The 12,773-nt window shown below is 40.8% G+C and overlaps 1 protein-coding gene across 2 annotated transcripts in view; it reads right to left on the bottom strand.

Annotated features, from left to right (window-relative positions):
* Positions 1–12,773, bottom strand: part of LOC134372958 (UDP-glucuronosyltransferase 1-6) — a 253,422-nt gene that overhangs the window by 137,544 nt on the left and 103,105 nt on the right. The window contains exon 1 of one of the 2 annotated variants that reach the window (XM_063090319.1): positions 10,102–10,956. The exons of the other annotated variant lie outside the window; for it this stretch is intronic. Coding sequence (XP_062946389.1) covers positions 10,102–10,956 — 855 coding nt within the window. Of the gene's footprint in view, positions 1–10,101; positions 10,957–12,773 lie in introns of those variants that run through there. 2 annotated transcript variants of the gene reach the window in all.

Raw genomic sequence — 12,773 nt, 5'->3', positions numbered from 1 at the left:
ACATGAGAGCAGTGGAGGTGTGGCAGCCTCCACCCAGATTTCACAGGATATATGGTACAGTCTGGGGGTGCAGGCAGATACCTGCCACAGGGGTGAAGCCAACACAGAGATCATCTACTAGAGCAATGCCAAGCAGGAAAGTGGGGTCAGAGCCCCCACAGAGACCACCTACCAGGGAAATGTCTAGTAGAGCCAAGGCAGTAGGGCTGCCGCCAGGACCCCAGATCTGTAAGGTCACTGGCCATGTGCAATGCAGACCTGGGAAAGCTGCAGGCACCAGCACAGCCAAGGGGGCTGGTCCTGGCAGAGCTGTGGAAGAGGCTGCCCAAGGATTTGTGGGCCCAGTTGCCACATTGTGCCCAGGATACAGGACTTGGAGTGAAAAAAGACTGTTTTGGAGCTTTAAGATTTAATGTCTGCCCTGCTGGGTTTTCAACTTCTTTGGGACTTATTACACTTTTCTTCTGGCATATTCCTCCCCTTTGGAATGGAAATTTGTACCCAATATCTGTTTCCACCACTGGGTCTTAGAAGTAGATAAATTTGCTTTTAATTTTTACAGGTTCACAGCTGCAAGGACTTTTGCTTTTTTTTTTTTTTTTTTTTGGTCGTTTTTTCGTGACCGGCATTCAGCCAGTGAGTGCACCGGTCAGTCCTATATAGGATCCGAACCCGCGGCAGGAGCGTCGCCGCGCTGCCAGCGCAGCACTCTACCAAGTGCGCCACGGGCTCGGCCCAGGACTTTTGCTTTTGGTCCGAGATGAGACTTTGGACTTTGTATTTTTAAGTTGGTGCTGCAGCAAGCTAAGACTTTTGGGACTGTTGGGATGGAATGATTGTGTTTTGTATGTGAGAGTAACGTGAGTTTGGGGAGGCCAGGGTGGAATGATAGAGTTTAGATTTGATGCCCCTGCCAAAACTCATGTGGAAATCTGATCCCCAATGTGGCAGTGTTGGGAACTGTTTGAATCACAGGGGTGGATCCCTCATGAATGGAGTAATGCTCTCCATGGTGGAGGGGGACCTGAGTGAGATATCACTCTATTAGTTCCCATGAGAGTTGGTTGTTTTAAAGACTGGGGCGGCTCTGCTCGCTCTCTCGTTTCCTCTCGCCTTGTGATCTGCTTGTACCCACTGGTTGCCTGACACTTTCCACCATGAATACAAGCAGCCTGAGGCCCACGCCAGATGCAGCTGTCCCAGAATCATAAGCCAAATAATCTCCTGTTCTTCATAAATAACCATTCTCAGGTATTCCGTTATAGAAACCCAACCAGACTAATACACCTCATTTGCATTTTGCAATGGTACTGTGTGTATGTCTCCCAAAACTCATATGTTGGAAACTTAATCCCAATGCAACAGCACTGGTAGGTGAGGCCGTTAGGGAGGGGTTTGAGTCATGAGGGCTCTGACCTCATGAATAGATAAATACCATCACAAAAGGAACTGACAAAGGCAGTTTGTTTTGCTCATCCACCTTCTGCTAGATGAGGATAAGACATATCTCCCCTTCGGAGCATGCAGTGTTCAAGGCACCATCTTGTAAGCAGAGGCCAGACCCTCACCAGACATCAAACTGCCACTGCCTCATCTTACCATTCCCAGCATCCAGAACGGTGATAAGTATATTTCTGTTCATTATAAATTACCCTGTCTCAGGTATTTTGTTTAAACAAACTATGACATTCAACACACTAGGAATGGATGAGAATTTCCTCAATCTGGCCGTATGGGCATCTACAAAAAGACCTCTAGTTAACACTTAATGGTAAAACACTAAATGCTTTCCCACTAAGATCAGGAACAAGAAAAGGGTGTCCTCTCTTCCCCTTCTATTCAACATTGTACTAGAGGTTCTAGAAAAGGGTATTAGACAAAAAAAAAGACATGAACTTCATCCAGATTGGGGCCAAAGAAGTAAAGCTATGTCTATTGGTAAATGACATGATCTGTGTATAGAAAATCTTAAGAAATCCACTAGAAAATAATTAGAACAAAAAGACGAATATAGCAAGTTTACAGGGGACAAGTTCAATATTTAAAAAATGGATTGTATTTCTAAGCACTAACAATGAAGAATCCAAAGTTAAAATTAAGAAAACAATTTTCTGTAACACCAAGATGAAGTGTTCAGATCCCCATACTGGACAGACACCAAAAAACAAAAAAACAAACTAAAAAATAATAGAAAGAAAAAGAAACAGAGAGAGAGAAAACAATTCCATTGGAATTACTATCAAAATTCCATCGGGCATTTTTTACAAAACTTGACCCACGAATCCTAAACTTCATATGGGAATTCAAAGTACCCGATATAGTTAAAATAATTTTGAAAAGGATTAACAACTTTAGAGGATCCAACCTTACTACAATTTCAACCTTACTACAAAGCTGTAGTAATCAAGAAAGTGAAATACTGGCAATAAAGACAGGCATATAAATCAATGGAATAGAATGGAGAGTCCTGAAATAAACCCTCACATTTACAGGCAAATGAAATTCTGCAAGAGACTTAAGACAATTCAAAGGGGAAAGTACAGCCTTTTCAACAAATGGTGCTAGGAAAACTCATTATAAATCAGTCAATAAAAAAAAAAAGAACGAAAGAAAAAAAAGAAACGAAAAATAAGGTGGACCCTTACCTTCTACCATGCACAAAAATAAACTCAAAGTGAATCACAGACCTAAGTATAAGAGCCAAAACTATTAAATTCTTAGGAGAAAACATGGATATAAATCTTCCTGACCCTGGATTTGGCCATATTTTTTAAATATGACACCAAAAGCACAATCAACAAAAGAAAAACTAGAGCAATTGTACTTAATCTAATTTAAAACTGTTGTGCTTCAAAGACACCGTCAGAAAGGGAACGAGTGCGAGCCAGTTATCTCACGTGGTTACAGCATGGTGCTCATAATACTGCCTTGGGTTGAATGTCCTCCCAAATCTTTTCCCCACTGTAACTCTTGAGGTTGGGAAATCCTATTATGGTAATAGAAAGGGGGGACCTTGAAGAGGTGACGGGCTTGTGATGACTGAACCCTCATGAATGGATCAATCAATTCTTGTACTAATGGGAGTGGTTCTGGTGGCTTTAAAAGGAGAGTGAATGAGGAGGTTACTCTTTCTCTCTGCTCTACCATATTCACCATGTGTACCCTGAGTCGCTGTAATCACCACCAGGACAAGGACCTCACCAGATGTGTTCCCCGAACTGTGGACTTCCCAGCCTCTGAAACTGAAAGCCATAAATATTGTTTCTTTATGAATTATGCAGTTCCAGGTATTTTGTTATAAGCAAAAGAAACGGACTAATACAAACACCAAGGTCAAGGTTTTGGGATGCACAAAGGACATGAATAGACATTTCTCCAAAGAAAATATACAAAAGGCAATAAGTACGTGAAAAGATGGTGAAAATCAATAGTCATTAGGGAGAGGGAAATAAAAACAATGAGATTGCACTTCACACCTACTAGGATAGTTATACTTTTTTGAAAAAAATGAAAAAAAAAAAACAAGTGTTGGTAAAGATGTGGAGAAAGTGGAACCCTCATACACAGCTAGTAGGAATGTGAAATGCGGCAGCCACTGCGAAAAACACTGTTGGTTCCTCAATAGTTTAAACAAAGATTTACTATATGACTCAACAGTTACACTCCTGGGTATATACCCCAAAGAAGTGAAAATGTCATCAAAAACTCATACACAAGTGCCCATAGTAGCACTATTCACAGTAGCCAAAAAGTGGCAGCCCAAATGTCCATCAGCTGATGAATGGATAAACAAAATGTGGGATGTTCAGACAATGGAATATTGTCAGCTATAAAAACCAATAAAATACTGAAACATGCTAAAACGAGGGTGAACCTTGAAACATGCTAAGTAAAGAAGGCAGACACAAAAGGCCACATCATGTATGATTTCCATTTCATGAAATATCCACAAAAGGCAAATCCATAGAGACAGAGAGCAGGTTGGGGTTGCCCAGGGCAGGGGAGGTGAGCATGAGTAATGACTGCTTTCGAGGCATGTGAGTTTTTATACGGGTGAAGAATGTTCTCGAACAAGAGAGTGGTGATAGTGCACAACGTTGCGAGTGTAATAATGCCACTGAACTGCAAGATTCAGAATGGTAAATTTTATTCTGTGTGCATTTTATCACAATAAAAATAAACAGTTCAGACACTTTGAAATACAGTCTGGCAGTTCCTCAAAAGATTAACCTTCCAGTTACCACACAACCCAGCAATTGCACACCTAGGTGTACACCTAAGAGAATTTAAAACAGATGTCCACACAACTTGTACACGAGTGCTCACAGCAGCTTTATTCATCATAAGCAAGAAGTGGAAACAACCTAAACGTCTATCACCTAATGAGTAGATACATATAGTGTGGTTTATCCAAAGAATGGAATATTATAGAACAATCAACAGTTATCCTATAACACGGTTGAACCATGAAAATCTTAACTTAAGAGAAAAAAATGAGCCACATATTGTGTGATTCCATTTCTACAAAATATGCAGAGTAGGCAAATCCATAGAGACAGAAAGATACATGGGGACAGGGGGTGGGGGCAGGAAGGAATGAGGAATGATATAGGAATGGGTATACTTCGGAGATGACTGAAAATCTTTCAGAATTGATTGTGGTGATGGTTGCACAATCAGTGAGTATAATAAAAACCACTGAAATGAATGAATTTTATCGGTATGTAAAGGTTTTTAAAAAACTTTTGAAACTTTTGATAACACAGATCAAGTGTTTAATCCCTGTACTGTCCAGCAGATCAAAAAAAAAAAAATCTAATGTCATTCACCTAGAGTTACTTAATTAATCAGCCGTTTCTAGTCATTTAGATACTCATGTTGAATGTATTTTTTTAACCTGAATCCTCTAGCATTTAGCCACTCTTTAAATAATTAACTATTAACAGAATGCTGCCAATTGTTCCACATGTCTGGTAATCGCCAAGATAACCAGTTACAAAGATAAACAAAGGGTTGTGAAAGAGAAAAGAACATTAGAGGTATTGTGGTCATTGACCTAAGCCATGTATTTTATAAAGTGTCTACTAAGAATGATGTGGCATTTTGACGTTTTGTCACCATGACTTACCTAAAATCAAACCTTAGCTCAACCAAGAAATGTTGACATCTCAGCTTGAACGAGCATTACTTGTAGAGACCTCTTTAGGAAAATGAAATGAGCTCAGAGGATCCTTGCTGCCCCCATAACAGCTGGCTGGGGGTCTTGCTGGGTAGACACCACTGATACTTGAAATTTATTCAGATGAGAGATTCTCAGCTTCAGCAACATTGACATTTGGAGCCAGATAGCTCTTTCCTGGGAGTGGGTGGGTGGGTGGATATTTGTCATGCATTGCAGGATTTTTAACAGCAACACCTGCCTATACCTACTAGATGACAGTATCACCCCATCAACAAAATTTCTGAGTTATAAAAAACGACTCTAATTGGTTAGAGCAGAGCATTAAAGTCCCAAGGTCACGCATGTGGAAGGTCCCCATACAGGCTAGTGCCTCAACCAGCTACAGCAGTTGTGGCCTTAGGCAGTTCACTCAACTTCTAGAAGGTTCAGTTTGCTCTACTGAGTGAGAGACCTTCCTGTCTGACGGTCCTCAATCCTATTATTATAGCCTGAAGTCCAACTTCTGCTGCGTTTACATTTTCAGAGATCTCCCATGACCTTGACCTTACCTGCCTCTGCCACAACTTCCTGTGTGCTGCTATTTCACAGAGGGAGAAATGAACACTCAGAAATAAGCTACCACCTGCCCCAGCCACATGGCTGGACTCCAATCCAAGCCTGTAGCCCCTACACCTTTGTTCTTACTCTGCTAATATAATGGGGACCCGGGAAGGATCCCTGGGGCCAGAGAGGGAGGTTTCCTAGACCTAGCTCAGGCTGGGCACAGAGGATCTGCTCATTTCCAGAGCCACAGATGTGGCCGTGACAGGGCTCCAAGGTGTGCATGGCTCTAACAGGGTGAGGAGCACAGGAAGCCCCTGAAGAGGTCACCGAGGGCCAGCTCAGGTATTCCACCAGAACAACACCACACTGTAAGGCTGGGTCTGTGAAAGAGCATCAAACTTGCTCTCCTCGAGGAAGTTCAGGGTGGCTGCATCCTTCGGGAGGCTCTGGAAGCTGATGAAATACATGTCCGCAACAGTCAGCTATTCCTCACTGCTTCAGAATAGCAGTCAGAAATGGTCTCCAGCAAAGTGATGGTTTCCAAAGGAGCCGTAACAGTTCTCCATCTCTTTTTGATCATACAGCACAGGATACACTTATCTTGTATGCTATGGGGATTCTCAGAAAAGCAAATAGATTTCTGGTGCCAACACTACAAATTATTGCCCCCAACATTGAGAAGCTCACTATATCCTTCATACTAAGCCAGTGGCTTCCAACCTGAGGAGCTGCTAGCATCTTGTCACCTACTATGTTTTACAAAATAAATAAAAATGAGTCAGAAGAGTGACACTGTTTGACATTTTTGCAAGTCCCTTCAAAGTCTGGCTTCCTAGGTGAGAGTCAGATCTCCTAAGAGATCTACTAAGTGTCTTAATATGATTATGAACATAGTTGGACCTCATTTACACCCAAAAGTGTCTCAAAGGTTCCCCCACATTCCTGGACACACTATGAGAACCTCTGTTCTACGTTACAGATTAGTAATCTTTTTCTGTAAAGGATGAAATACTATGTCAGATTAGGGAGGCCATTTGATCTCTGAGCAACCACAGACAACACTGAACAAAAGGGCATATATGTGTTCCAATAAAATTTTATTGGTAAAATCAGGAGCACCGTAGATTGGCCCGAGTGCTACAGTGTTCCAACTGCTGCTCTAGATGATGATAGAAACCAAGATGTCAACTCTGCCCCAGAGGTCCACAAGGCTTAGTCCTCCTTTCATTCCAGGTTTGGTCAGTGTCATCTAAAGAGATCTGCCCTGACCAGCACCTTAAGAAATAGCCCAGCCCATTACTCTGAAACCCCTTCCCACCTTATTCATCACCATCCAACCTTCTGTTTATTTATTATGTGTCTTGTCCAACTAATGGGAGCACCCTGAGGGCAGAGACTATGTTGTCTTGTTCTCTGCTGGATCCCCAGTGTCTAGAAGCATGCTTGGCATTTAACACACCTCAGTGAATGTTTCCAGAATGAATGAACAAGCTGTTGTTTGCTTATGCACTGAATTCTCACACTTCATTTTCATTTTCCTTTCAGCTGGTGGGATTCAGTGAGGAAACAGGGACACTTAGAACACCAGGAGTTCCTTTTTGAGAAGTTGGTCATCAGCTCTATTTACACGTGTATAAGGAAAGCAAATGCCTTCTTTTGTATAGGACTCCACGCTCACAACACAGAACCACACTTCTGTGACCACATGTGTGCAGATTTTCTCCCTCACTGACCAATTCTCCAGCACCAGCTGGGTTCAATCCAATTCTGACACTAACCAGAGTTCGTGCAGACCCCAAAGGTTAAGGTCTCCATCCCACAGACTGTCCACACTTCAGAAAACAATTTCAAGGACTAGCTACGCAGGTTACACACACTTCTGGGTGTGGAATCTAGGCTGTCCCAGTGAGAGGAATTTCCTGGAATCACAAGAACAGGCTTGCCCAGAGCTAGTCACGCACATCAGAACCCGCTCACGTGAGGTCTGCCAGGCCACACCTTTGGCACTGCACACAACCTGGGGCCCAAGAAATGAGAAGCCGGAGGAAGAGAGGTGAAGGAGCCATTGAAAATGCATAGTCTGTTTCTAATAAAATAATAGACTGACATAACACACCATGTGTTTCACCTGAATATAGTGACTGTGCATTTCCCAGGAATCTCACCTTGTATTTGTCAAGACGTTTTAATCACAAGAGACTGAATCTCAGTTAAGGTGGCTTCAATAGCCATGTTATTCAATAATGCTTACAGCTATATGCTCCAATAAAGCAAAGTGAGTGGTATAAACCATTCAGCAGGGAATTATTTGCAGATGATACTGTACACCTAATAAATCTTACAAACTAATGAGAGAAATCAGTGATATACCTACATAAAAGATAAATGTGTAAAATCTAATTTACTTTAATTTTAATGTATTTTAATTACCAATAACCAGTATAAAATAGAAGTGGAAAAATTGTCCTTCACACAGTAGTTTCAAAAGTAACAACATGCCTGGGAATAAATTTTAATAGCAAAGATAAAATGTTAATATAATGAGCAAAATGTTATTAAAGGACATTAAACAAAATGTGAATAAATAAAAAGGGAAACATATATTTGAATAGCAAGACTTAATAGCAAAAGCATGACAGTCTTTCTAGAATTAACAGGGACATTTAATTTAATATTAACAGAGCCCTAATGACTTGTTTTTATTTTTTGGAACTAGACAAAACAATTTAAATTTTTTCAAAGATAATAAGTTTTAAGAATACCAAGAGAACTTAAAAGAAAACAACATCAATTATGGCATTTGCCTTCCCAATATTCAAACTTACTACAGAGCTCATGTAATCAAAATGTGGTAGTGGTGCATGAATAGATAGATAAGTCAGTGGGAAAAAATTATGAGATCATAAGCAGATGGAAAGAAATGGTGATATTTAAAATATGATGAAGATGCATTTCCATTCGATGACTGAAGAATGGATTTTTACTAAATGGTGTTGGGACAATGAACTATCCATTGAGGAAAGAATAAATTTAGATCCTTAAACCATATAGATTGAAATTCTCACTGTAAAAAATACTGTCAACATTAGAATTAAAAACACTAAAACATAATATTAAGAATGTGTTCATATATTTCACGTTGGGGAAGACCCAACAAAGTCAAAATGAAGAAACCATTAAAGAAAAAGCTCACAATTTACTCCCCAAAAGTGAAAATCCTATATGGCTGAAGAGGAAGAAGACTCAAGGAAGATAGAATTCCAGCACGTGTGAAAAACTAACTGTTAATATTCCTAATACTCACGAGGATTATAGCAGTTAGTTATAAAAAGACAAACAGCCCTATAAAAAATGGTTAAAGAATGTGAATATTTACCTCACAAGAAGACATGCAAAAGGCCAGAAATATATGTATTTATGTATTGGCGATTGCATTTTCTCTAGTGAATTACATAGGCTCATATTATCATAGAAAGAAAAGAAAAACTGAAGCAGCTACACAGAATTTTGTTGCCCAGAAAATAAAATTTAAATGCTTCCCAACATCTGAAGCTGAGGAGGGTATAGAAAAACTAAAACTCTCATATACTGATGACCAAACTGTGAGAATCCTCAATATTTTGAAAGCAACTTGTCAAATTTATTAAAATCTAATATGTGCATACCATTTATCCCAGCAATCCTATTCCGAGGACTCTGGCCATTGAGATAACAGCAAGAATATGGAAATACATGAAAGTGAAGAAGTAACTAAGAATGTAAGTACACTCCTGTCATAAAAGCAAAAAATGGTAAAAGCCTGTTTCAATACTTGTTGGTTGAAAAAACAACAGTGCATTCAGCATAAGACTTCTATGCACTTGTTGAGAGAGCGAGTCACATCTGTGGCGTGTTGGCCTATGAACACGTCTATGATCAACAGGCAAGAGGAAAATGCAAGGGAAGAATAATATGTCCAGCCAGACACTAGATTTTATTTTCATAAAATAGGTGGGAGACGGTACAACAAACACAGAAAATTTCAGAACATTGGAAAATGCTAAGAGCTTTTCCCTGCAGGGGTAGCACAGGATTACCAAAAAGGAAGATTTCATTTCTTAATGTGTTTTTCAGTATTTTTCTAAAAACAGTATTCAAAATGCAGCCTGAAGATGAAATACAGTTATGCCAATGGTATACACATACATGTCAATGAGGGCAGGTTTAGAAAATGTGCCAGCCCACAATCAAATGGATTGGCTCTAAATAATTCATTAAACCAAAAACAAATAACAACTGTGACACCTATAAATGACAAATCTCACCTCAGTAAGGAATCTCTTTGTTCAAGGGCCAAGCCACATTATTCTTCGTGTGCTAAAGAAGGGATAACTCACCTGAGGCAGTGGCTTGCAGGGACTGCAGTTGATGCCACCAACAAAGAAAATGTTGGGCATCACAGGTCTGGGATAGTCCAAAACAAAGTCAGTTCGTAACAACCAAATGGATGTGTGGCTGAAGAGATCAGATGCTGTCACAGGTGTCTGGAGAATTTCAGAGGCAATGTCTAAGGCACTTTTGAAAAGAATGGGGCAAAATAATTGCTCCTCCAAGTGGAAAATGTAGTTCTGTACTCTCTCTTTGAAGGTCATGACATCTGAGAACCCTGAGAAAAGTCTGGGAACATAAGAAAGAGGACTGGGGCTCTGTGCACCTTCTTCAAGATAATAGCAAAATATTGCCCTGGTGAAGACCACAGATGGGAGTGAAAAATATTTGGCAACAATCAAGCCACACATGTCAAATGGATCCAGGAAAATTGCATCAAAAGAACTCTCTTTCAAGTATTCTATTAATTTCCTGTCATTAAACAAACTCCTACAATGTGAATGAAACAATTCCATAAAACTGGAGGCTGAACTCATGAGCACAGAAAATACTCTTTGTGCTGGAGTCTTCCATTGATCATTGGCAGAAACCATGAACTTGTGATCCAAATCCTCCAGAGTGTAAGAAGTTGAATACATCTTTACTGTCCAATTCGACAATTTTCCCAGGTGCCAACTCACCCCTGGCATGACTATGACCACCTCATGGCCTCTATCCATGAGCTTCTCCACAACCGAACGCATGGTAAACCAGTGGCTCCCATCCATGGGCATCACCAGCAGCTTGCCTGCCTCGGCCAGGCCACCTGTCAGCAGCAGACACACACACAGAGGGAGGGGGCCGGTCACAATTGCAGGAGCCATCACGTACCTGCAGCCCAGAGCAATCGCACTGCTTGGATCCTAAGCCCGTGTGACCCAGCAGGAGGAAGAAGTACAGGCACAAAACCTGCCCAATAAAAGGGCGTGTATTCCCACATTCATAAAAAATATCACTCACTGCCAATGATTTACCCAGAAGAACAATAATAAATGAGCAGCATTTGCTGACATACATACTTGTGCAGTTTCCAGACAAGAGTAGATTGTGACCTTTCCTTGTGGAGAAATCATGCCTGTACTGCAATGTGAGCTTACAGGCAGATTACTAAGCAATGCTTTTGGATTTGAGGACTCAGAAAAATAAAAAGGAAAGTAAATTTGACTAAAGCGTGTACATCTGGCATTTCTCCCAGGGAAAATTTGGGTTTTATCATCACGCTACCAAAGCCTCCTTGTCCAGAAAGGGATTGGCATCCCAGGTTCCAAGGAAAGATTTAAGAACCTCAGCACTGACCTCTCCCCTGGCAGCGGGGTTGCTGTTGACAAGCGTCGCGGCCATGCAAAGGCGTTGAGGCTTGTCTGTTCCATTTCCACGAGGATTCTAGTTTCATGTCCGAATCCTCTGAAATGTTGAAATAAGACTGACAACCCACCTACGTGGAACATTCCAGGGGTTTGAAGACATGTGACTGTCATCTACAGTACTTTAAGTTGCTATCCCTAGACATGTCATTGTGCAGTGGGGAGACACCTGCCCGATGCTTGCCAGAGCACTCTGCACAGACGCCTCCCTCTCCTCTGTGACTCCACATTCTAAACAGGGGTTCACACCTCTGCTGGGGCTTGTCCCAGTTGGTCTGTGCCCCCCACCACAAATCTGCATATGTGTCCCCACACTCTCCTGAGCTCTCCTTGAGGTCGGGGGATGTGCCTTTTTCGTGTTTTCACTCTCCTTCCACAGTACCCACACTATGCCTTACACACAGAAAGTACAAGAAGAATGTTTGTGGCATTGGACTGAATTACATTATGCAGGGTTTCTAGATTCCTTCATGGGCAAGCCCAATGGTAAAGGTCAGCTCACAGTCTGAGGAGCATTCACTGAAGGATTCCACAGTCAACCTAGAGGCATAATCCCTGTTAGGAGCATAAATGAGATGGCTCCCTCCAGAACACCTTATTGATAGATACATCTTTAGTCGCCATTTATCTTGGTGGCTGGGGCACATTCAGAAGGTTTTCTTTGAAATCTCAAAATGGCAGCGAGTGATCCACCTGCTCCAGAGGCTTTCTTCAAGTAGAAATAAATGAAATGGAAACTAGAAAAACAGGAGAGAAAATCAATGAAACCAAAACCTGGTTCTTGAAGATCAATTAAGTTGATAAAGTTCTAGCCAAACTGATCAGGAAAAAGAAAGAAAGAAAGAAAGAAAGAAATCACCAATATCAGTAATGGGAGAGGTAATATCCCTTTGGATTCTAATATAAAAGTGACAATATCACGAACAAGTTTGTGTGAACAGATTCTGCAACATAGATAAAGTGGACAAATTCCTTAAAAGACATGAACTACCAGGGTTTACACAAGAACAAATAAACAACCTGAATAGAAATAAACTATATCTTTTACAGTAAACTAAATTTGTAATTAAAACTTTCCTGCATATAAAACATCAAGCCCAAATGACTTTACTGATGAACTCTACCAAACATTAATATAAGAAATACTACCAATTCCCCACAATGTATGCCAGGAAATGGAAGGGAACATCCTAATATATTCCAGGAGAGCAGTATTACTACAACACAAAACCAGTGAAAGACATGACAGGAACGCAAAACTGCAGGTCCTCATGACC

The sequence above is a fragment of the Cynocephalus volans genome, chromosome 1, assembly GCF_027409185.1.
Source record: "Cynocephalus volans isolate mCynVol1 chromosome 1, mCynVol1.pri, whole genome shotgun sequence".
In the NCBI taxonomy this organism is placed as follows: domain Eukaryota; kingdom Metazoa; phylum Chordata; class Mammalia; order Dermoptera; family Cynocephalidae; genus Cynocephalus; species Cynocephalus volans.
This window is presented reverse-complemented; position numbering and strand designations above follow the sequence as displayed.